General features: G+C 37.4%; 1 protein-coding gene and 1 non-coding gene across 2 annotated transcripts in view; one reads left to right on the top strand and one right to left on the bottom strand.

Annotated features, from left to right (window-relative positions):
- Positions 1 to 25,191, bottom strand: part of roraa (RAR-related orphan receptor A, paralog a) — a 264,425-nt gene extending 239,234 nt beyond the window's left edge. The window contains exon 1 of the mRNA XM_006628912.3: positions 24,884 to 25,191. Coding sequence (XP_006628975.1) covers positions 24,884 to 25,037 — 154 coding nt within the window. The 5' untranslated portion in view covers positions 25,038 to 25,191. The remainder of the gene's footprint in view (positions 1 to 24,883) is intronic.
- trnak-uuu (transfer RNA lysine (anticodon UUU)) lies at positions 8,005 to 8,077 on the top strand. Its single transcript has one exon. It is a non-coding gene; the product is annotated as a tRNA-Lys (tRNA).
- Positions 25,192 to 26,908: the final 1,717 nt, after the last annotated feature.

The raw sequence follows: 26,908 nt of genomic DNA, 5'->3' as shown, positions 1-26,908 counted from the left end.
TCTGTAATTAACCTGTATTATTCATATAGCCAAATTTTGACTCAGGATAAATTAACACGAATTTCAGAGGGACGCGTACTGGTCATCCAAATAGAATGTTTCCCTAAGGAAAATCAATTGGAACTTCATATCTTGGATATATCCTATTTTAAACCTTTATCTTACCGAAGCTGTGCTTGTGCTAATCTAGAAACAAATATTCCCTTCTCTTCCACCTATAAAATGCTCTTAGATCTTCATATACCATAGCATCCATCCAGAGCAGAAAAATCTCTTACAGAGCGTGGAATCAGAATTCACCCTAAATCCTACACTAATCATCTCATTATATTGCATGATATTGGACGCCTGCATGTGTTATGAAGCCAGAAAATGAGAAATAAAAAAAGTAGGTAATAATTTTCAACCAACAAAAATATCACTTGGAGGACATATTAATTTTGTCTTTCATTATATAAATATTAGCCAACAAGTACACTGTCAATAAAGTGCTTTACACAAGGTATGTGTATGTGTTTTTATTATACAGCACACCTTTTCCAGGCACTAAAAAAGTGAGCAGACAGCTGTCTGTCTGCACAACACTGGGACAGATTTTGCATACAGACTTTTAAACACAGACATGCACACATGCATATAAAACTGACTGCTCATATTTCATGCCTGAGCGGCTGACCAGATTCACAAGCCCAGAACAGACGAAGGAATTTTCATAGGATGCAATGCATTACTCCACACAGCCCAGCAGATTAAACTGACCTATTCCTTAATCGCCTTTAATGAAGACAATGTGTGCCTTTTGTGCCACAGAGACCCCAAGCAATAGCGCAGTCTCCTGACTGACTAGCTGTGGAGCGAATTAAACAAAGCTCAATTCTACTTCCAAACATTGAATTCTAAATCACTTCACTTTGTAGCTGCCTTTCCCCTACAGACATACACTAATTTGTCCAATTAATAGGAATGGTGTACCAATTAAAATGTCATATTCCAAATGAATTTAATTTGGGATGAAGATTATTAGGCAGCAATGAATGAATTAAACCTGAGCTATGCTTCCTTTAAAGAACTGGGGGAAAAAATGAAAGTAAATATTATTATTAATATTACTATTATTATCGTAATGTCTATATACTGTTAACACGATAATGAATATTAACATTGTTATTTTAATTTTACAAAAATATCAATATTAAGGTAAACATGAATTTGAAAATAGCACACAGATCACTGAAAATGTTCTTATAGATTGTCTAGTGTGTAAATAACTTTTTTATATCACCTATTCAGTGTCTAATTTACTGATTTACTTGTCACAATGAATTGTTTGGCAGAAGAATGTTGAAACCCTTTAGCACTCAGAAGGCTACTTCAACTTATCTGGAACAACAAACTGTGCTGCTGTAGCCCAGATCCAGACAGTACACCTTCCAGATATCAGGCTACTACAGTAAATGCACATTTTTCCTTGTATGTGATGCATACGTGTTGCCTATTTGAAGGTACTCATTTCTAAAATGTGCAGGATTACAACATGAGATTTAATTAAGGAAAGTATATTTTTTAAATATTGTATATCTAGCACTTTATATTTTCTTGCTTTGTTGTTCCCATCCCAAACTAACAAAGCAGTCATATTCTGAAGCCTTTCTGTTCACATCTGTACAGGAAATCAGTCTGGAGATATTGCTTTTTATACCTGAAAAGAGTGGTATTATGTTACTGTTATCTGTTGCAGGCTTGAACTTCTGGACATGAAAAAAAGCTTTAAAAAAATGAATAACCATGCCATGTTCTCATTCATTACAAAAACATACTGTATGTGTTAATGTCCAGTATTTATAGGAGACAAATATGAATGTCAACACTCATTAAAAGCACATCCTGGTGTTTAAGTGGTTGTTAGTATTTTATTAAATTCACAGTTGTTACCTCCAGCCTTTTTTTTCCGGTATAAAACAGATCAGATATTAAAAGAAAGAGAAAAAAAATCAAACCCAAAAGAAGGAGCGAAAAGGAGACTTCCAAGGACGCGTCTACTTCCAGGTGTCTCCAACAGCTAAAATCTTTGTTGTAACAAGGGGCACAAGGCACTTCATACATTTCACTGAGGAGGCCAAGGGCACCTCCAAGAACTCCTGAATAGACTGCTTACACCACATTAGCACTTTTAAGAATGATGCTTAAGGACTGAGCAGTATTACAACAGTCCTTAAACATATTGCAGTGCCATATGGAACAGAAATACTGTATGTACTGTAGGGATACACTGGAATAGAGAAAAAGACACTGGGAAACATAATGAATTACACATTAAAATTAATTATTTTTAATTAAAATGCATTTCAGACACACTTTGTATGTTTATGTCTGTTTGTGAAATACATCATGTTGTAAATGAAATACATTTATTAATATTTTTTAAACAAATCATGTCATTGTAGACTTTTTCTGTCTTTTTCTCTGCATTGCTCTCTCTCTATATCTGTGTAACATACTCATAAGACATATTTCTCTTGATTAGTATATATTAGTTATAAGTACAGTACCTTCTAAAGGAAATCCATTAATATAAAGTTATAGTAAAAAAAAGGAAGAGCTTCTTTATAAAACGTTAGATCATTTGTAAAAAGGATCATTTTTATATCATAACTAGTGTGTGCACAAAGTTAAACTCCAAGCACAAAAATATATCCAATGTAAATATTTCTTTTCCTGTAGTACTAAGAATGTTTTCATTAAAAAAGCTGTTTACTTGCATAAGAATTAAAACATTATCTTAAGAGTTCATTTAGAGGACACAAGAATCTAATGACATCTTGCTTCCATGACCCACAAATCTCTTTGGGGTTCTTGAATTATTTCCAGGTTGTCTAGAGACTTGTCTAGAGACTTTTAAAACAGTGTCGCTGATTTAACACTGTGCATTGGCTTCCTATTCTCCCTCAAATCTGTAGCTTGGTAGCCGTAGCTCATGAATGAAACAACTTAAACAAAGCAAAATAAGCTGCATGATAATTATATATTGCCCATAAACTGATACAACACATCAAAAGAATATATAATCATATTTTCACAAGCTTACTTTGTTGACTTAGGTATATTAGATTAGCAAACATAAAGGTGACTGAAAATTACAAAGAAGAAAAAGATGTCAAGAATCTCTGATGTCATTAGTCGGATCTACCTGCTGTGCCTGGGCTCCCAATGTCCATACCAAAGTGCACTACAAGCTGTTTTATCAAAACACAAGTGCATGCATCAGCGAGACAGAACCAGCTCCTTCGTCTTCCATCAGCCACGCTCCCTCCAGATGAGATACGAGTTCTGACATTGCAAACCAAACGCAGTCTTAATCAGAATCTATCCTTTGCTTTTTATCCTTGCTGATAGGCATGCATCTGTACTGCATGTAGGACTGCTGTGATGACTTCAGTACATAGGCCTGGGGTAGACTGCCAACACCCTAACACATGCGTGCAGACAACAGCAATGAAAGCCATCTCACTGCTTGTGCTGAAACATGTGGGAGGATATTCTGGCTAGACAGCGTGATAAAGCACTGTCATGTGCTAATGTAAAGAAGCACTTGACCTATTCAATTTTATCAGTCTGTTAGCGTCAACTTGTCTTCTTGTTTTTAACCTACGCTTAGAATGAATTGGATTCAGTGTAGTTGTCAGTGCTGCTTAATCTATTAAAAATCAACAACCCTCTGCATTCCATCTGGATAGCTCTGGACACACGGACATCACCCGGTTCTGAAGGTACAGTACATACTTATACTTCACTGCTCATCGTGAACCCTGAAAGCAAAGCTAACAAATCACAATCTACCACCAAGCAAAGAACACCCACACAATGTCAGCTAAGTGGTCCCAGAATAAAGACAGGGGACTCATTGCTAAAGCAAACTTCATATTTTTCACTACTGCACTTGACAAACAGCAAATCCTCTCTTTTCCCTGAAAATTCCAGTTATTCATTGGTCTTTTATGAGAATGTTTTAAAGTTTTTCTTAACCTAAAACTAATGTGCCTTCATTTTTTTTCATGAAAATGAAAGACAGACACTTGGAGCAAGGAGATGCCCCTTGCTGAACAGGAACTGGGCAGGACTGTAAAGACAAGCAGCCCGATGAATGCTCTGCCAGGCACTGCTGGAGCAAAGTGAAAGACACTCGTCCTCATGTAATCATATTGCATTTAAAATAAACCACTGCGAGCTCACTCTCTTACCAAGTGTCCCCTCAAGTGGGAATAGAAATAGACTGGGCAGCCTAGCTCTGGAACCAAGTGCTTACTAGAGAGAGGGGCCCTGGATCGAGAAGGCCTCAGCAGAGACTCACATCACGCTGCCAGGGTGAACTCAAATCCCAGCCCAACTGTCACTGCTTGAATTAGCCTTGGCCCGTTCAAGCAGAGAATTCATTATTGTTTTGCTACTAACAGCCACTTGTGTCCTCGGAGGTCTCTTGTACGAATCAGCCACGTATCGCACACTGCTTCACTTATACTGTACAGTATGTCTGTTGCTGCACAAAGAAAACATCCACCAATACATAGGACAAAAAATTACTTTTTTTTGCCAGATAAAAAGCATTTCAGATACAGTACATGGCTTTTTTTTTAACTGTACAAGTACAGTATCTCTTTTTAAAATATAGTTTTGCTTCATGGATTGATAACACAAATACTGCCCCTGAGCTATTAAGAAAGATCAATTCTACTTAAATTATTAAAGGAAGCCATATTTTTAAAAGCAACATAACCAATAAATGCACCGAGCCAGCACCTTGCAACTAAGCACACAGTACATCTGTAAAAGTAAAAGCTAATAAAACCATGTTCACAGTGATACTTAGCACACACAACATACAGTAATTATATGATTGTATATAAAATAACCTCTAGACAAGCAAATATATATACTGTATATATCCACAGCCTGAACACACAAAGGACTCTGGGTTTGCATCAAAACTTTCAGTCTTTCAGTCAGGAAATACAGTCTTTCCGGAATTAAGTATATGACCTTAGGTGTAATTTTAGGATACACCCATGCCTGCATTAGTTAATCCTTTTACAAACCTTTTCCTTTCACAAGAAGAGGGTCTCTCATATAAGAAAACTGAAAATGCAACAACAGGTCCTCTTAAAGCATCAGCATGCAACAAGGCTGTGTCATGTGCTTGCAGGGTTACTGGCACGTGAAAATGAAGTAGCAATCATAAAAACAATATTAACTACACCCGCAACAATAATAATGATAATAATAACACTGCAGCCTATGACTAATAATAAATGCTTTTCCAAAATGCTTCAGGCACTGAAACAGAGCACTGCTTTGCTGCAAGTTATTGCTGCAATTTCTCTCTCTCAATTGCCAAGGAGTGGCAGAGCTGCTGTGAACTGTGTTTTATGTCATGGCTTTGTTTCTCACCAAACTTTACACAGTGCTCTCATGCCAACAAGCACACTAGTGTTTGCTTTTAGAATACTATAAATTGATTTGTATTATCTTTTGGAACACTTCGTTTATTATTCATTTGACTGATGCCTTAATTCAAGATGATTTAGAGCAAATAACAGAGCTCTTAAAGGAACATAATAAAGTCCCAGGTAACTGTAAATAAATTATATGATGAAGCCTTAAGTAGAGGGTGCTAACAAACCGCAAGATGCAGTTTAAATCTAAATCAAACTGTTATACACAACCAGATACAGAAAGAACCAGCAAAGAGAATAAAGGAGAGAACTACAGTACACTAGCAAAACAAAAATTAAAGGAAACGTTGCTGAGCACTAACACAGTGCTCCAAACAGGCAACACAATACATGCTTTAGGGTCCAAATGAATGTTTGTTTCTGTAATGGAAAATGCCAGATAGCGTAGTTCTGATGTAAGTAGGTTGTGAGAGAAAGTTAACAGGAATTCCAAGCGCATTCTCAATAGGTGTGCTTTCAGGAGGTATCGGAAGGCAGTTAAAGATGTTAGGCAAGTCATGAGGTTCACAGCTACAAGTATCAGTACAGGGGTAGGGGAGTAAAATGACATTTTATTCAAATATATATATATGCATTGGTAAGGGTAAGGTATCTTCTATGAGTGTCTTAACTTGCATACCTGCTTGTATCTCTCTTAGCGAACACAAAGTAGTACAACCCTAAGACACTTTAGTGACTACGAAATAGTCTCTACGAGAGTCTCTGTAGCACAGCCATAAAACTTATTTATTTATCAGACACCCTCATCTAGGGTGACTTACAAAATAAGTAATTGCACATAATGTCAATATAAAAGAATATTATTTTCATGATTAGTTGATTAGGTGCTGAACTAGGCTTAAGCAAAACCAATGAGTTATGTAAAAATGTGATTAAATGTATTTGTTTTTTTTTCTTTTAACTCTCTGCATGTCAGGAACCAACAAAGGAAATGGACATCTTTCTCATTAAGCCATTCAAAATACTCAGTGAATGCTTCTGGTAGTTCTAATCACCTAATATTGTTATTCTGTTTTTTTGTACTATATGTTTGCCGAATGTGGCTCAGAACTACAGTTTATCTGTATTTCCTATTTTTAACCTTGTTAGACCTTAGGCACAGACATAATAATGAAGGAAAAACTTTTATTTTACTTTTAAATTACTTTTCTTGCCATTTCTGAAAGCTATATAGAAACAGTATTTGTTCTCCTGTAAATAGAATTTAAGTAATGCCAAAACCACGCAATTCATGCATACCTGTTGTTTCACAGAATCCAAAAGGTCTAGAGTTTCACTCTGGAACCTGATAAGTATTTTCTAAGTGACAAACCCATAATGTTCAACAGATCCAGGTGATCTCATTTAATTGTGAAAATTGAATTGATACCCAGTCGTCTCACTTAATTGTGTAAAATGAAGTAATTTAAGACAGAGAGCAGGCTGGGGTGTGTGGCAGGGGAGAGTTTGGCTCGGGAAGTAAATGAGGAGACAGAAGGTCACACCTCCTGCACCCTACTAAGGATTTACTGATCATACTCCATCGACTAACACACCCAGCATGCTTAGAAGAAAAGTTGAAAACAAATATACAGTAGCACCATACCATCTGCTTTGTAGAATGAGAACTTCTGGTCTGCAGTGGATGAGGGCTAGTTAAAGGAAGCACTAGTTATCACAATGTCCTGTAAATCGCTATGAAAAAAAGATAAATAACAGGTAGACCTGGACCGCACTATAGGATTATTTTGCATTTCACTCAAGAAAACAGTGTGAGTTTCCTTAGAAGAAGTAGGGTAAATTTACACTTGTCTTTTATAATCATGAGCCCAGCAGAGTGGCTGGCCTTTACTTAATATATTAGAGGAAGCCCATGGCAGTCCGACACTATCATCAATGAACTAGTGTGGTGTGTTTTGCTAAACTGTGTTTTAGCTCTGTGACCTATGTGTCACTGGCAAGGCCATGAGCAAAAACTGCAGGAAAGCAGAAAATCCAGATTGATTTTTTCCCAGTTGCCACAAATACATGCGAGTACACAAAACCCTCTTAGGAGTCCAGCCATTAGTTTGCTCTGTTATTTTGCAGACAGGCCTTTGGTCTACGAAAGCTGAGACACCTACTCTTCCCCAAGTCTGACCATGTACTTTAAAGACCTGGTTTTCATTACATTGTGCCCTCTTCTGGGGGTTGTGTGAAATTTCAGATGTGGCAATACTATATTACAACACCCCAGTTTCTGCCTTTATTTTACCTGCATTCATCTACTTGCGGAACTCTGAAGTGTTTAGAAAGAAATACCTTCAAACAAGTACATCTTAGTAATTGAGAGCTGTAAAGCCTGTCAAATATAATAGCTGTACAAAAGGTTTTCAACCCTGCAGGTTAAAAAGCATTCATAAGTTTCTGAGGCAGCACATTCAGGTTACTACTTCTCTGTAACGAAATGCAATGGTTCAAGTAGTGCAGGATTTTAAATTCCAGAAACCCTAACTTTCTGAGCTCAACCTTACTCAGAGCCTGGATACCTCAGTCGGTAGAGCATCAGACTTTTAATCAGAGGGTCCAGGGTTCAAGTCCCTGTTAGGGCATTTGTTTGACCAAAATTAGGGTTAAGGATGTGTGGTTAAGGATCTCTGTACCTGTGCCTAGAAGGTTGCCGGTTCAAATCCGGTGGCTGGCAGAGGAATCCTACTCCGTTGGGCCCCTGAGCAAGGCCCTTCACCCCAACTGCTCCAGGGGGGCTGTATAAATGGCTGACCCTGCGCTCTGACCCCAGCTTCTTTCCCTGTCTGTGTGTCTCATGAAGAGCAAGTTGGGGTATGCGAAAATACTAATTCCTAATACAAGAAATTGTATATGGCCAATAAAGTGATCTGATCTTATCTTACAACTTTGCAGATATGCCTGCAGAGCAGAGGTAGTGATATAAATGCTCAGCTACTTCCACAGCCCAAGTACTTACTGTACGAAATGTTTCAAGCAACATATTTCTTAAGAAAAAGCATCACATGCAGTAAGAGCACTTGTAAACACCATTGCAGCTGTGCAATGTGAAAATTCCTCCCTCAGGTTTAATCACTCTGTTATGGCGAAAATACCCTCTTTCTGATAGATGCAGAAGAAGCCATTCCTGATAAATGTTCGGAGATACAAGAGAACACATGAGCCAAGGCAACTTTAACTGCACAGCAGCATCTGTTCACCCATATGTGAAGAATAAGTTATACTGTAAACTTGAGCCATTTGCTATAGTCTTTTTATTTAATTTAAAAACATTTTTAAGTGATTCGATAATCCACAACCAGGAAAAGATGCTGGGTGTTCTGTGTATTTTGCAATCCAAATTTAAGTAGCACGGGAACAAAATTATTAATATTTTTGTACTCACAAATGGTTCATGAAACGTGAGATGCTAACTGCTCAGGGCTATATTGGCACAAACCTCCAGTGATAATTTTTTAATTTATGTCAAGCTTTGCATTCAAGAGGAATGTTTTGCAACTACTACTCACTGTTCGACACTTCGGAAGGGAGTGGAATAAGGCTATTCCAAGCCTATCAGATTGTAGTAATTGTAATGGATGTTGCATGTTCAAAATAAAGAACAGGATTATTACATGTCACCAAAAGGTGTCATAGCTTGAATTTTGGGTGAAATAGAGCTACAAGGAAATACTCCAAGGGGAATCCTTCCAGGTTTTTTAAGGACAATAACTTTGCATACTGTAGTTCTAAGGGTGAGACTTACAGAGCAATTCTTTGAGCTCTTGGGTGTAATTCTTTAGTATATTTCAGGGTGCATAATATTCAGCTTTCCATTTCCAACGTACCTGAAACACAACGTTTAATAAAATGAAGTTGTATAATTTTTTCCCGGGGGGGTTCGGTGGGTTGGGAGAGGTTTTACACACATACGCGTCTCCATACATGTCTCAATTTTAGATCTATCAGCTGGCACAGGTTTGCAACTGTTTCCTTAATTTTCGTGAATATGCTTCATGAGACGTGCCCTTAAACTGTGCATTATACTCGCTGGCCTTTGCAATGGTCAGCACGCTCAGTCTCTTAAAAAAATCGAGGATATTTCTATTGCCAACACAGACTGAATTTGGTAAGAATTCTTTTTCAATAAGAAACACTGTGAAGTGTCAAGTGAATTCTTTTTCCACAAAAAAAAAGAATTTTGATGAAGCACACATGAGAGCTGCCTCTGTCAGTTCTTTGTTTTTGCTTATCAAAAAATAAACAACTGTAATATAATATATGCATCATACCCTCTTTGTTGTATTATTAAAGTTGGCCTTTTCTGACTGTGAGCAAAATTAGTATTCAGTTGCTTTGCAGTTTTACACCTTTTATCATTTCTCATATTCTTTCTTGTTCAAGAATTAAAAACCACACACTCAGCCTCATCCATACCTTAGTATAGCAAATCCTCAAATGCACCGAATCAAAATACAAAGATACATCAGTTTAACTTTTGTTTAGGCAACAGAATAAAAATTGTCCCCGACTTTCTTCTGTTTTGCCCTCACCTCATCATATTTGCATCTACATCAGAAATGCATACTGCAGCATCACGGGAAAAGATTTCCTTGTAATTTGATCTGGTTATTTCTCAAAAAAGAACGCACACACAGTCAAAATAGTCCATGCTACAGAAACAACCAGGAAAAAATTTAATCTGCATAGAACTGATACACAAAGTTCTAAACTAACTTGGCAGTCTTTTATTGGTTCATTAGACTTACTATTGTAATTATTATTATTATGAAGCAAGAATTCTTTGCTGATATTCTGAGTACTTTTTGCATTATTGATTAATGACTTTGTCATATACACCAGGCACAAGATCAGTGGCAAATAAAATAAAAAGAAAACCTGTATTGATGCGTCTGCTGGCTGCTAATCTGGTCTTTGAGTGAAGGCTAGGTGTTTGAAAGGCACTTTGTCCAATTAGAACTGTGCAGAAAATTTCCACCTGTCCCTGACTAAGATGAAGTGACTCTTTCAGTAGATTCTATGGCAGAGAGCCAGGTAAGAGAGGCCAAACATTACTGTTGGAGCTAGCAGAAATTAATGAGCTCTGCAAGCAGCAGTCTCTTAATATGAAATGACAGATAATGAATATTCTTTCACAATTAAAACTCCAATTTGTCATTACTTCTTTAAAATACAGTATATTCTTCTTCTTTCCCAGTAGCTTGTTTTCCATGAATTGTGCTGCCCCAGGTTTCTGCCTTTTCATCAAAAGAGGAAAAAAAGATTTTCACAGAACATCATCAACAGGGAAGATCAGTCAATCAAGTGCCAGATGTGAACAAGGGAGGATTTTTTCTGTTGTATAATCTAAGAAAACAGAGCGTAGTAGTATCACAAGAGAATTTATAAACCTGCTCCATAACAACATTATTTACAGTGACAATAGATATAAACCCTCACAATGGCCTTGTATTCTTTAGTGTCATCGCCTTTCACATTTTTGCAACAAAATGTGCAGTGTCTCTATTCAGCAGCACAAAGTTATTATTATATTAAAAAATTATTTGTTCTGTACGAGTAAAGAAATTAAGAAATCTAATCTAACTAGCTGACCCACTGATTTTGTCCGGAATTTTATTGAAAGAAGCCAGATTATCTGCTTCAACTACATGACTGGGTAACTTGTTCCATACTCCCACATCCCTTTGGGCAAAGAGCTGCATCCTGCTGTCATTTTTCACACTAACTTCCCATTAGTTTCCATTTGTGTCCTGTGGTGCATGTCTCAAATAATTAATAAGATTCTCAACAAGTCCCTAGTTTTGACTTTATCATTGCCCTTCCAGATTATTATTACTTGAATCAGGTCCCCTCATATTCTTCTCTATAAAAGGATTTAGCTCATTTAGCCTATTAGAATACATCAGGACATTCCTTTGAAAGCAGGAATATGTATCTGCTTATTCTTGTCAAACGTTTTGCAACTGGATGACCACAATTGTACACAATATTCTAAATCAGGTCTGAAAGTTGAAAGACCTTTAGATAAATATCTAAATATTTTAAATGGCATCTACAACAGGATTAATGCAAAAGATCTGCATTTTATTCGGTATTATATTACAAAGGAATCTGAAAGAATTCCAGCCCCTGTAGCTGCTGACATCTCTAATGATTTAGAATACTTTAATTGATTGTGTGGTCTGGGTAGTGGAGCTTGCATAATGAGTAAAGAACAACAGTAATGGGTAATTATAGCTTTGCAAGACAATTTGAAAGATATATTAGTAAGTCACCTGTGCCCTAAGCACAGTATATCCAGCCCATTCAAATTCTGTGTCACCGTGCCTAGATTGGTGCAATGTGAAACGCACTTTGTTTGTTAGGCAAAGCTATTCATGGTATAAAATTCCCACCTGGTGTAATTCAAACTCAGAATCTCCTGCCTTTCTTTTCCCCTGTTTCATTTTTTCACATAGTGAGGTAAAAAATATTTAATTACCAAACAAATATGACTCAGTATTGCACAAAGAGCCTAATACCTTCTTTCTGCTAGACACTGTAGCGTAGAATCGTTAGACAAGATGAGAAGAAGATGTCTGAAGGAAGGCTTGGGGTGGCAATGACAGACTTTGATTACTGAAAAGGAACTGTAAAAAGTGCTCATGCTATTTTGTTTCCAAAAACATCCAGTAGCACTATCAAAATACCTATTACTATTAGAAACTACCTGCATTCCATGGATGCTATTATAACCATTTTCATCTTGCCTGAGTTCCAGTACAATCTAACACATTACTATGATTTCTGCAGCTTCTTACCAACTTCAGAGTCTGAATTTTTGTGAGAGTCTGGGCTAAACAGAAGATGTACAGGAATCCAAGCAGGGGACAGTCTCCACTGTATTTTCTAGAATTACTGTCTGTGCTCTCAGGTGATCCTACTACTTAAGTAAGGAGTTAAACCAGAGCTAGTCCTTTTCACAGAAACTGAAGATCTTGTTTCATTCCTTTGTGAACAAAAAGAACATTCTCTCTCTTTCATGGCGACATCTCAGTTACAGTGAACTCTTGTCTCCTCGACAAGATCCATTTCTGAAAGTTCCTTAACTGTGCTTCCCAAATCAATGCTGTATGCTGAATGAGAGTTTATTCTTAACTGGTTTACTGGTATAGCAATATTACCGAAGCCCCCGTGCACTGTTAGGACTTAAAGCACTCAGAAACTCACCATTCAGGTAAACCAGTTATTTCAGAGGGTGTAATAAAAGAGAGGATTAAATAACTCAGTGGACTTGTGCCTTTCATTCAATCTTAGATCCAAGCACTCAGCTGGGAGCTGGTTAGAAGGCACTGCAGAACAACCACAGTTATAAAAATACAATTTTACTTCAAATCTTATTTATTGTCATTTCCAGTGTATTTCCCATTGAGCTGCTAAGATTGCTTATTGTGGTATAAAAAAAGTATTTGGAATTTAAATCCATCATTAAGATTATTTATTAGAAGAAACATCTCCAATCACAAACACAAAACAATTTCTGTTATTTTATATCTAGACAACACAAATGGTAGAAGCAAAGAAAACCAAAGCTCTTAGCAATATGCTAATATGTCCATTTATTTCTCCTATACTAAACTGTGAATTGCATTTATTTATTTATTTATTCATTCAATCATTCATTCATTCATTCAAAAAGCCATGTAAATTATTCTCATACCTCTACAGACAAAGGCAGACATTGGGAAAACCTAAATGGTCCCAAACATTCCTGGACAAAATTTCAAACCCCTCTTCTGGGTTAATCTATAGGTAAGCAAGGAGACAGAAAATAATATTACTCTTTACTGCATTAGGCATTCTTGAAATTCAGTAGAACATCGCAAGATTTTAATCAAGTAACTAAAATAGAATCTGATCACAATCTCCGTTCAAAAGTCACCAGGGTGTTTTAAAAATCAGACAAGCCTCCAGTGTGAAACAAATTTGATTAAGTGTCTACAGTATCTGGAAGGGGCTTTAAAAACGCGCTGTGTCTGTATAATTTTATTTAAAGAATTATAATTTGCTTGTTTAAAGAATAATCAGATACATAAAGCTGACATTTTACTGATCTCTAAATATATTAACACTTTGCTTTTTATGTGTCAGCTTACTTCGCTTATTTAGCCTTACAATTTTCAAATATTAAAGAACTTAGTATATCGTACTGCAAAATAGAAGATTTGATTCTTAAATAACACCTACTGTACAGCTGCATTTTTTATAAGTCATATACTGAGGTAAAAGCTTGAGTAACTTGGCTATAAATACTTTGCTTTACTAGTATTCAATCAGAAATGCATATACGTTTCTACTGTTCAATTCACAATAACATAAAGGATTTTAAAAATAGAACAAAAAGCTTTCTCTTCAAAACAAGGCCTTCACTTTGAAATCTCCTTCAAATATATTTGTATGAAGGTGTCAATGAAAGTGTCAGCAGCCCAGTTACATATCACTGCTGACCAAATACACTTTCTTTTTCTTTAAAAGAACAATAATACCGGTAAGTCCTATGAGCCCGCTGACAGGCCAGGGGCACCACTTCACTCCAAGCACTTATAAAAAACTCTGCCAGTTCCTGTGAAACGGGTTGGAAATGACTTTTACCTTTAGGGATTCGATCTTTCGCTTTCGATAAAAAAAAAAGAAAAAAATGCTACAATGGCCATAATGATGAATGAAAACAAGTTAATAAAACGGACTAGTTCCGAATCTCATGTGAATTTTCTGAAAATGATTTTATTTCAGAAATATGTCATATTTTCATAAACATACTCACAAATATTTATATCCAGTTGTTGCACACTGGAAAATAAAGTTGAATGTTAAAAACTTAAAATAAAAAAACAGTCACAGTGGAGCACAAAATTTGCATCCCTAAGCAGAAACAGTCAGACCTTCAACATGCAAGGGAGATAATGTTGTCTTTTTGTCTCCCTACCTGGTAGGTGAACTGTTATCAACCTTGTTCTTATCTATCAACTTTGCAACATTTCCTAAGCAGTCTCTAGTGCACCACTTAAACACAAGCTGCTCAACCTCTGTATTAAATAAAAAGGACAATGATTGTCAGGGTCTAAAATACAGACACAAAATGTCTTTAAATCTTTTTAAAAAAATACTTAACTTCTGAATCACTATACTGTATATTTTAAGCTCTCCGGTTCAAGAGTAAACTGTTAAATCTTTTCCCTGGAATTACACAGTAGTGATTTACATTATGTTAATTTTACCACCTGATATTTTGAAACTAAATTAAAATTAATTTTCGTAATAAAAAAGACAGACTCCTAATATTACAAAAAATTAAAAAACTATTTATGTTTTAGAAAACTGGTGTAAATTTAGAGGGATGGTAAAGGTTTTACAATAGTGTAGCATTTGAGTTGTAAATGTTCTTTAATCAGCACACAGAATCAGCTCATGTTCTATCCAGATGTGTGCAAATGTAATTAACAATGTAATAAAAATTGATATTTTTATTGTCAATACTTAGGATCAGGACATTTGAGACTTACAACGTAGAATCTGGAATCATGGCACCTGTCAGTTTTGTTTGATTGGAGAAAAGCTGTCATCATGGACAGTAAACTACAGTAAGTGATTGTTACGGTAGGTTACTTTAATGAAATATTCAGTTCTGTAATATAAGACTACTGTACATCTGCATGGACAAAATATATATGGAGAGCTAACGGAAAAACTTTTTCAGCAGTCTTTCAGAAGTGAATTGAGTTTTTGATACCTACTTCCATTGAAGTTGTACTTTTCCTTGAGCTACTCAGTGGCAAAGTTTAAAGCTTCAAATTAAATCAACATAATTATGCATCTAGAGTATTTACGTTCATTACTATTTCAGATGACTATTTCAGATATTAACTTCTGTAAATGGGACAGAGATCTGAGCTCTGTCTTCTATCACTGGAGATTTAACATCAAATCTAGCTTCTGTCACAAGCTGAGACATGTTCGCCAGCCCCAATTGTGCCCCTTGTGAGCTGCACTCCTAAATAAACTGTCCCATTTGGATCAAACTTTCAGTTTTGTTTTAAAAGAAGTTTAGAAGCTAAAACAGCCCCTTATAGTCAATAAAGGGGGTCAGTTATTAGCAATGAAACAATCTCAAATTTATTTCATACAGACCTAAAAACACCCAAGTCTTGTTTTTCACAATGCATGCCAGAAAACAGCATCTTTAAACAATCATTAAGGTTTATTTTTTCTGTTTCTTCATAGTTTAACCTTTTATGGCATGCTACATAAATATTATTTACCCTAATTACATTTTTACTATTCTAGACAACATACTGACTGAATATTTAGTAATAAATATTACCGTGCACAATACTTTTGTTTTTTCACACTCGGGCATGTCAGGAAAAACGGACTGGCCAACTAAAAAGCTGCTTCGCTGTTGCTTCACTAACCTACGCAGTTAGGTTCCCTGTTAGGGATTTTTCCTGCACTGGGCACAAATGCCACACAGGAAGGTTAAGCAAAAGGGAAGCTATTTTATAGCTCCACTGTGTCTGTGAGGCACTTTGGCAGGCTTTTGAAAAAGAAGAAGAGTTTGAATCATTAGCTGATCCTGTCAGTCTGAGAACTAAAAGAACCAGTCAAGAGAAACTTGCAAACTACACCTGTTGTGTCACAATGCTCTAATAATCACCACAAAGTCATTTTTTTAGAACAAAACGCTTCAGACCCACAAAAAAATTCACTGTGAAATTTCACTAAGGCCATCCATAAGGACATCTGGAGTTACAGAACTCTCCAAATGTACTGTTAAATGCTAATGGAGACATAGAATGTCAGCAAACTTTTGTGTTTGTGATCACTTTAGGACAGTACAAATTTACAGACTCTATCATTTATTAACACAAGATAGACATAAAATGTTCCATCATCCTACAATACATGCACAAATGGATTGTCAATACATTAAAGAAATATCTTACAGCTGCCACAGGTCACAGAAAAAGGTGACAGTTCTTTTCAGTTACTGTATTTAATGAAAAAATACCTGCCTTCTCTTTTAAACATACAGCAGTGTTCTGTTTGAGACCATCTCTGCTAACGCAGGCATGCTGCAGTTACTGATAAACCACTGATCTAAAGATGTGTGATCTTTAACCCCTTTATACCCAAGAGTTAAAACACACATCTTTCCTCACAGTACTGAAAGCAGAAGTCCAAATAGGCAGCAGATGTCAGCAACAGCAGAAAAAAAAGTTCAAGGCATTAAAAGCCCACCAAATGAAGCTGAAATACCCCAAAGAGCTGAGATGAAAAAAGCAGTCCCAGTGCATAATTTCTCAGTGCAGAGCTGCTGTTCAAAAAAGCTGTGCATTCGAATTAGATCCAAACAGCTTCTTTCATTAGCAGGGAACCATGAGGCCTAATCTAGCTGTCAAGAGAGCTTGGACAGAGACCTGAGGCTACAATCTAACCAGAGGGTCCTCAGTTCTAAGGTGTATACATACACCAGAGCACATATAGATACAAGCACTGAGATTACCCAATACCAGGGTGCTGACACTTGGATCTGTGCTGTATTTCTCATGGCGTATCTGTATAAAAAAATCATCCCTTAATGCCTACAGTTTATTTTTAAACACAGTAAACTTTAAACTTCAGATGAAAATCTTGTGATGGATATTTTTTTCTCTTGCAGTTTTTGAAAATACACTTTCCTGTGCCAAAACAAAGGCTCATCTTCATGAAATAGGTACACGCAGAACTAAAACATAAGGACTCTGACCACCTGCAGATCGGTGGATAATTTGTTATTCATTTCACAATGACTCTGTATTCATCAGGGAACGAGAAACGACATACTAGAACTGTAGGGTATACATCTAAGGGTGTACAAAGTTCTGTCCATCCATCAATATTCTAGCTGCTTCCTCCAATTCAGGGTTGTAGGGGAACTAGAGCCTATCCCAGCAAGCAACAGGTGCACAGCAGGGTACACCCGGAACGGGATGCCAGTCCACCACAGGCCGTATGTACACAGACTCAGATGCCCACACACTCACACCAGGACCAATTTTCCCAGAAGCCAACAAACCAACAGCATGTCTTCGGATTCTGGGAGGAAACCAGAGCACCTGGAGGAAACCCACATGAACATGGGGAGAACATACAAACTCCGCACAAACAGTACCGCAGATTTGTAATGGAACCCTGGGCCCCAGGTCTAACCACTGCACCATTGTGCTGCCCCCGTGCAAAATTCTTAATTTTAATGTAAAGCGCATATAATTTACTAAGATTTTTATAAGATGATCTGATTATCCTAAAAACCGTATCTTACTGCACAAAATAACCAAGGACTTCTAGTGAAAGGGATGTAAATCTAACTAATTAAGCTACTGAGATAGTCTTGGAGAATCAGTCTTTCAGAACTTCAGTGTCAAAATTTAGTATTTAGTATAATAAATTGTATTGGTGTATTTTTGACATGTATTTCTACAATAAGCATAAGGATTTTAGCAATATTTCAATAGACTTTATAATAATCTCACAAATACTCTAACCTTTTAACAGAAATTAAAAGCTGTGGCCATGTGAGCAAATTTAATCTGATAAAACATTTTACTCAAGAGCAACACAACTTTTTCCTGACCCACAACTACTTCACAAGAGAGCAAGAGCAGGGGAATTGAACACAAAAACAGGAAAAGACTTGGAAACATACATTTCAGTAGTCTGGCCAAATTCTAAATAACTCAATGAAACAACAAAGATAATAGAAGGGCATGCTTGATATTTTAATGTTGGGCATTTTGTCACCTGGCTACAGAAATGACAGCCAATGGCAGTAAGGTCAAGGCAGACAAAAACCCCCAAAAGATTAATGGAACCCCAAAACACAGATGCAGAGTTCTCCAGTGATAGGTGTTGCTGTTTTTTTTGATTGGGTCAGTTAAGATATGCAAGGATTCACATGGACATTAATCTAAGAACATGCACCATGTTATGGAGTGAATGGAACCCACATATTATGCAGGTGACAGAAGGAAATTCAGTGCACAGGTGGCAGTGGACAAACAAACTCTAGATCTGTAGAGATAAGAATTCTGTGATGAACTGTGGAAGATCCAAGGTTGACCTGGAAAGAGTAGCCTGAGGTCATCGTCACTGATGCAGACGTATAGGAGGATACAGCTGTGAATGTTTGCGGGGCAGAAGAAGAATCTGAGACCAACACCACATCACTTGGACACCAGCAGAGGGGGGAGGGGGGTAAGAGGGTTGGGGTAGTACAATCGTATCACGACTGGCACAAACACCAGGGCCAGCAAAGGTTGGGAACGAGGAGCTCAGTGCAGACTGACGCCACACACTCACACAATCAGGGTGGAGTGAGCGTCAGCGATTGGAGGCACTCCTATGGGAGGGGAAATGGATGAAACAGCGAAGACAGGATGGGGCAGTATACAAGGCGGGTACATGGAAAGAAAGGGGAAGAGGCAGTAGAAAATGAGGAAAAGAGAGGGGAGAGGGAGCGGGAGAGGAAACGTCCCTGGTTGCTCTGGAGTTCCAGTGAGGGGTGACGACATCAGCAGACTGGGAAAAAAAAAAGCCGACATCATGGCAGATGCAGGAAGCCGCGGAGAGGCTGAACCCGAAGGGCTGCTTTTCAAGGTGGGAAGAGAAATCGACTTGCGTCCCGGCGTGGAGGAGGCGACGGTCATCGGATTGTCAAGTTTGGCCGTATCAAAAAAGGTGAGCAGGAGGAGGAGAAGAGGTGGGAGTCAAGTGGGGAGTGTGGGAGAGTGTGAGACACCTGTGTTTGACAAGACCAAAACACCAAATACGAGAACAGAGGTGCTCAGCCAGTACAATATTAAAGCATAAGACAGCGGAAGTGTGAGATTACAACATGAACTCTTCCTGAACTTCTGTTTAACTACTCCATTTGTCGCTCAAGAATATATGTTTTGTTTCCTTTTTATCTTCCTTAACGATAAAAAGGAAACAAATGGTAGTTAATGGTAGCACAATTTAACTACCATAAGGCGTAAAAACTGAAAAGGGTGAGGAAAAATGACAAAAGGGAGCAGTTATCAAATCAAAGAAGGCCTGCACGTCCCAAGATTGACGCTATTTCTAATGTGGCGCTTTTCGAAGATCTGCTGTTGCAGTCTTACAGGTAACTGCAGCCTGCCCTCTCCAGTTACTGCAGAGAACATAATCCCTGGTATTTGAGAATGTCACAGTATAACTACATTGCCGCTGAAAAGACTTGCATGTGCACTGTGCCAGCTCTGGGCTTTTTGAGGCTTTGTGCAAAACCTTGTTTAGAGGCCTCAGCTCCCCCATGCCCCATCCATCTTCTGTCACTGTAGTGTAAACATGTATGCGTCTGAAACCCACAGAGCTCCTCATAAATAGAGTTGGTGGTGGTAAAAGTCCACTTAAGTGCTCAATAACGGCAGGCTGCACTGTGATTTTTAGGAACAGCAAAACCCTGCCAACAATAATAAGTTACAAATTTTGCTGTGTTGAAAAAACAGTTTTGCTGCTTCATATGGAAAAATATGGCATGAAGGTTAAAATGCACAATAGGAAATCCAGACTTCAGCATGATTCTGGCACACATGCAAACCCATGCATTCACTCCAATGAATGATCAGTTGCTAGGTAGCAGGCAGGCAGACAGACAGACAGGTGTGTGTTAACATCTCACCCCGTTAATGGTTTAATAGAACTGGATAGCTGTCACTACTGTGGGTTAACCCCCTGCTGGCAAAGCCTATGAAATTACACTACTGTGTCATATTAAATTTAAAAATCTGTTGTCTATGAAAGCACAATGTATGCCTCACAAATAGTTATTATGACTGCGCTTCAACATCATACTGGCCAACTGTCACGGTACTTCAATCTTCCTGCACTGCAGTGCACTAGAGTAATTATGTGAAGTCAGGAGGTATACAGTATAAGTTACTACAAGTTACTACAAGTCTATCTCCGAACACACAAATAACAAGATGAACAAGAAAAGCACCCAGTGCTGTGCCCAGGGGACACGACTTTGAGCTTTGTTTTAAAAAATGCCATCAAATTATAGCTGTGAATGTGCAAATACTAACAGAGCGGTGGACAGTTAGACTCCTCAGCAGTGAAGGCTTGCTGTACTAAGCTGTACTGGAAAGATGTTATGCAGGTACGAAAATTAGCATAAATGAGGCACCAGGGCCCTCATCAAGTCTGGAACTCCACTGCTTTGCTAGTAATTGCAAGGCTTCTTCACAGTCCCCGCAGAGGGCATCTACTTACATAACCCAAGCATTAATATTGATTGTTTCAGAACTTACTTCTCATGAACGAAGAGATACTGCAATATGAAAATAATATCCTTTCTTCTCCTTGTTAATGACTTCCACAGTCGGGCCTTCTCCCAGCCTTGCTCCCCTTGTGCAGTTTATTTTGCTGAAGTAAGCCCTTTATTTTTAAATAACATTACGACTTTAATGTTTCAAGACCACCAAGTCACAATGCACAACTCGCCTTCAACCCCCTGAATTAACTCCTTCAACAAAATGGTTGGATGTGATTACAAAGCAACTGCTCCAGAAGGTATTTTTTCACAAATACCTAAACAGAATTTCATGACACAAAAAATATGTTTTTCCCCAGTAAAAAGCCAATATTATTTAGTATTTGCCATTAAACACATTTAATGTGTTGTGTTCTGTAATGTTGAAAATATTGGCTACATTCATTGCTTTGCTTTTAAAAGATTTTTCAGGTGTTTTCCCTTTGCTTTGTGATGTACTCCACTGCTTATCATAAACCTTTATTTTTTGTTTATATTATTACCTAAGCAGAGTCACTGTATTTCTAAAAAAGATCAATATGACCACATAGCAAACAGCAAACAGATTGTTTTCTTATTCAAAAGTATAACAATGTCACCTTGCAAACCTAGTCCAGTAATTTCTCACGCATTGAAAAACAAAATAATTTTAGCAGAAGGGAAGAAACATGTTAAGAGTATTTTTCAAAATTGAAACTGTGATCAATTCAGAATCTGTTACCGAAGTATTTTACCCCCTAACATACAGTATAAGAAGCGACCAAATTTATAAATTTGGTCATAAAGCAAACCTTTACAATATCAAAAGATTTTAAAATATGTAGCCTTTTCAACTTTTACCACTGTTTGCCAATGACTTTAATAGCTTACATCTCAATCTTGTTTTAAAACAATATCCTTCATAACTTCTGCATTACCCTAGGCTGACTTTCATAATGGTTTTGAAGGCCACAGAGAAGAACTGGAGAGGTAGCCTTGAAAAAGAGTACAGGTCAAGAAATCCATTATGTGAAGAAAAAAAGAAATCTGTTCAGTCTGTTGAATAATGTGTTGAAGAAAATAAACACATTGTTCTTAAAGGACCTCTGAAGTAATTACTAGCTGACAGTAATAACAGTTATGAGTTCTTGCATGTTGTTTCTGTCAGAATCTGGTAAAGAGACATGTTTTTAGCACACCTCAAAACCACTTATCTTGTGTGGACATAAACACACCGAAAAAAATTAAACGGTCATACAGTACGTAGACCAACTATCATATTACCAATTGTACATTATATATTACCTTAGGGTTAAGAAGAAAAAAAAAACATAAAGCCAACATTCATTACATGAATTTACAACCACAATTAAGCAGAAAAACATCAGAAAAAATGTTTAATAAGTAACTTTTCATGGAAATAACAATAGTATAAAATATGTAATTGCTTTTTTATACTGGTATACCTTTAGGAAAAAGCTACATTCCAGACTATCACTACATTTATTATTTTTAAATGGATAATAAATGCATTTTGCCACATCATTTGTGCTCCTTGTATGCATTTGTAAACAAAGAATAAAACATTTTTTTAACAGCACTTTTGGAAAGCAAGTGCGACTTCGCAAGTCACTGAAAGCAAAAAATACTGTTTCTTAGAATTGTGAGTTCCAGAAATATAGAAACAAAAATGAATAATGTATGTAATTAGTCAAAAGTACAAAAACAAATTTTGACCTTTTTACTGCAATATTCACTATACATTTTAGTTAGTGGTAATTTAAAATTTAATGGTTCTTCATTTGCATTCCAAAGTCGATTCTAATTCTTTAGTTTAAGTCACGTTTGTTGTTTTTGTACAGCTTTTAGGTAAGTTTAACTTTGCACATTTAATTTCTCCCATGGTAGGAAATTTTTACAGAGAAATATTTGAGGTAGCATTTTTTCTACTTGACTTGGTGCACCACATGCTCGAAACTCAGTAATGGATATTTTTCATTAATCTTGATGCCACCAAAAACATCAAAAATGCCCTTTACTTTTCGGGAAAGAATATGCAGTTCTTTTAAATACACCCCTCTCCCGGCATCCCTGTAAATACTGTATAACCCACCTTCAAATGACAGAACTAGTACAATTTTTATATTAAAACTGTTGAAAATTAAAAATACCTAAAAAATAATGCTTTTTGTTGGTATTCACTTACAGATGTTTTTGATGTTGTTTTTTCTTGAACTTTTGAGATATTTTAATCAAAATACAAACAATTCTGGATTGACCAAAGATTGGGAACGAGCTCATTCTAATAAAGAGCACTTTCAATACAGAAATTTAAAAAACAATAAAAGAGGATATTTTATCCTGCTTTGTTGTAAGGAGGAAGGCCACGTTTGAATGGATGCGTCAATGTTTTACCAAACTCATAACCTCGGCAAAAGTTAACCGTCTGCCCCGGTCTCTCCTACTGCTGTTTTTCCCACTAAATAACGAGTTACATAACAATGTGAAGGCGTTCATATCCCTAGCCTTTTTTTTTCATTGCGCTTAAATCCTATACAGAAAGGGTGAAAATATGGGTCACCGGGTCAGGAGTGTCAGAGCCAGAATTCAATACAAACGCCGTGAGATCAACCTTAAAATTTTCAAACAGCGAAATGCCTTTGTACCTGCCTTTGCCCGGTATTACATAACCCAGGGATTTCTCCAAACTACCAAGTTACCAAGTGAAACAATGTTTTCTTTCTATAGCAACGGATCAACACAAGTCTTGCACGCTTCTATCCCCTAAAATGCAACCGGATTTGCACATTGCAGAAAGTTACATTTTTGTTTGTATCTGAGGATATGACTTTCAGCGGCCGTCTATGCAAACCGTACAAGAATTGCAGTGATTTTCCCTGCTCTCTCCCTCCCCTGTTTATGGCTAAACCTGTTACATAACCAGCTTACATTCCACATTCAACGTATCAGACTCTAAATATACTGTACGTTTCGCTGGAGGAAATGCGATGGAAGACGACCGCCCCGTGTTAATGCACAGAATGAAATTTTAAATGCACAGCGGATCGGGTGAACACTGGCATCGCTCGCTACTTTATTGTAACAAGTTTCTTTAGTATATAATCATTTTTTTCCCCCCAACTTCACTTGCATTACGTGAATGGAGGCTGTCTGGTGGGTGTGGCTACAGTACGTACTGTCTGTACTGTAAAACAGCCAGCCATATTTCAGCTCAAAATGCAAGAAACAGACATTAATAAAAAAAATCAGACTCCTACACCCGAGGAAATTATTGTAATAAAAGCCATCTGCCCGCTGTTACGCTGCTGTCATGTGCGTACTCCCCGGATCCTGTCTTGCAAATGCAACGTGTGAGCACTTTGACAAAATTTGCGCCGGTGTAACAAATATTTTGTGGTTCTTGAAATATGCGCCTGCTTAGTAATTGAACAGCGCAGTTAAAACAAAATCGCCTGCCTTTAAACATCAATTCACACAGAAGTTACTTTCAAGAGACGTGAAACACCTGTCATACTTTTCCAAAGTTCGCACAGACTACCTTGGATTTCATATTTTTGACAAATGTCGGCGGCCCTCCCAAATAACAATATCCAGTAAAGAGACTATCACTTTACAGTGCCCTGTGCTTCCTCCCGGTCACGGGCTAATTTATTTAATTTTCCGTAATTCCTGGGGAAAAAATGTCTGTTTTGTGTCTTCTTTACACGCTCGGCTCTCCTTACTTCAACACCAGTTATGGCTGGTGCCGTCAGAGGGCTGCCGAACGCGCTGATACAGTAGCACTTGCTAAGTTGCAGAATTAAAAACAGATTTACAGCTGTAAAAACTTTTATTTGCTGAAAAACGGCTTCACGGGTGTTTTCAGCGACACCTCACATATACACAATAATCGTTTAAAAAAAAGGTTTCGTGATCCCTTAAAAACACACACACACACATACACACACCGGGAGCAGTCTGCCTTTTCAAAGTTGCCTCTGATATTTATTTTCCAGTGCCTCTAATATTACACAGATGTCTATAAACATTAGCAGCTTACCTCTGTTGGTACTGGAGCAGCTCTGCCTCCGAACAGGGGCTTGATGGTCAGCTTTTCGGAGAGTCTCCAGGTTTACCGGGGTGTCCCTTACCGGGGTAGCCGGCTCCGAGGAGCTGTTGCCCGGGTCGCTGGCTGGATCTGGAGCGGACTCCATGTTTAATATTTTTTTAGGATTATTATTTTTAATTATGGTGATTTCGCCGTGGATGGTCTATGAATGGCGAGCTCTGAGACTCCCTCTATCTATTTTACAGTAGAACTATGAAATGTGAATGTGCGGGTCTCGGTAGAGGTGGGTGTGTGTGTGCGACTGTCCACTGGCAGCGCTAGAGAGAAAGAGCACTGTCTGTGAAATTACCCACGGAGCTGGCCAGGGAAAATCTGTCAATAGCAGAGAGAATAGATGGGGAAGGCTTTTTAGCATGTGCCTTGCTCTGCCCAGAGGTACTGTATTACAGAAATGCATAAATCAAGGCTTCCAAAAAAAAAAACCGCTCCCAAGTTATAAATGACGTTCCAGGAATATATTTCCACGGAATGAAATGACGAACAGAAATAATAACAACAAAAAGAATGTATTATTACGTGATGGAGCAAACTTCACAGAATAATATTTGCCCTTGTTGTTTTTGTTACCTGCAGTAGGAGTTTCTTTGTTTTAATTTCTGGTCGCTGTGATATTTTATTGTAATTAACAGTGTCTTCAAACCAACGGCAGAATTTGAATTCATTGAATGCACAAACGTTAAAGATTACAATTAACAGTCCTGGAGAAAAAAAAGAACTGCCGCAGTACTTAGATGTTCAACCGACCTGTATGTTTTGTAAACCATGCTAATCAGAAAGATAACATACAGTATTTAACGCAATGAATGGAGCTCAAATTCAATTAAGCACTCTTTCTAAATGAATGCCCATACTGTACATCATCTTAAAACCTACGGAGCACCGATGCCTTCTTTCTTGTTGCAAAACACAAAAAATATTTACAATTTATTAGGCCTAAATAATTACAAAAATCCGTAGGCTATGTAAGATAAAGTGCCTAGTAAGAACAGGGTAGAAAACACGCACAAAACGCATAACTTGTACTGGGTCCGCTGGGTTAATTAGAGTACTTCCTATTTTCGAACTCTTATGAAGACTAGATATTTCACTCTAGATTTAAACTGTAAACTGTGGAGATGTGCACACTAGGTGACGGATAATTCAAAATCTCGAGCGACAGCTGTTTAGCTTATGTCCACTGAAGAGCGCACAGGAAATACGATCCAATATTATTTAAACAAAATGTGGTTAAGTGGGTATTTCTGTAACATCGCAGGCAAGAGTATGTGATGTATAAAAAACAACAACTTATTGTTTTTCTTTATCACAATTCATTGTTTGCTTTTGCAGAATATGATCTTTTAATTAATTCTAACGCTTTCAGTATTTTTAAAGAGGTTATTAATAAAAAATCATTTTCTTGTGCAGGAAACAAACACTGACATACTGGAAGCTGCCTGATTTTATTTTTTTATATATTTTGTCGGGTAACTCAATACTTTTTCTTAAATGTTCTTCATTAAACACAAGGAATCAGGTTCGTGCTTTTAAAAAACCTGATACGTTGAACTTTTTGTCACTGGATTATGTTGGTCTGAAATCTGATTGACTCTGGCAGCTGATCAAAACGCCGGGGCCAGTCCTTTAAACTGAAAGTCCGGGGTTACAAACTTTACAAAACACAACTCTTATGAAAGGGTTGTTTAGGTGGTGATCGCCTTTAAGGTTACTATCGTCAGTTGTGTGAACACTTTCTGCGCCTAAGACATCAAAAATATCAGCCAGCCTTGATGACTCCATTCCCTTTAATTACAAACACCATGCCTGTTGCATGTGATCACTTTGACCCTCCGGTGACGTACTAAACCAAGTCTCCGCCCCCCCGAGGCCGCACGTGGATGTAGGCATGCATGTGTAGCTAAATATACGATGTGTCAAAAAGCATTGGGCATAGCCAGCAACTTGGGCATGGTATTT

This window comes from Lepisosteus oculatus, chromosome 5, assembly GCF_040954835.1.
Source record: "Lepisosteus oculatus isolate fLepOcu1 chromosome 5, fLepOcu1.hap2, whole genome shotgun sequence".
In the NCBI taxonomy this organism is placed as follows: domain Eukaryota; kingdom Metazoa; phylum Chordata; class Actinopteri; order Semionotiformes; family Lepisosteidae; genus Lepisosteus; species Lepisosteus oculatus.
Note: the sequence above shows the minus strand (reverse complement) of the source record. Positions and strands in the feature narration are given on the sequence as shown.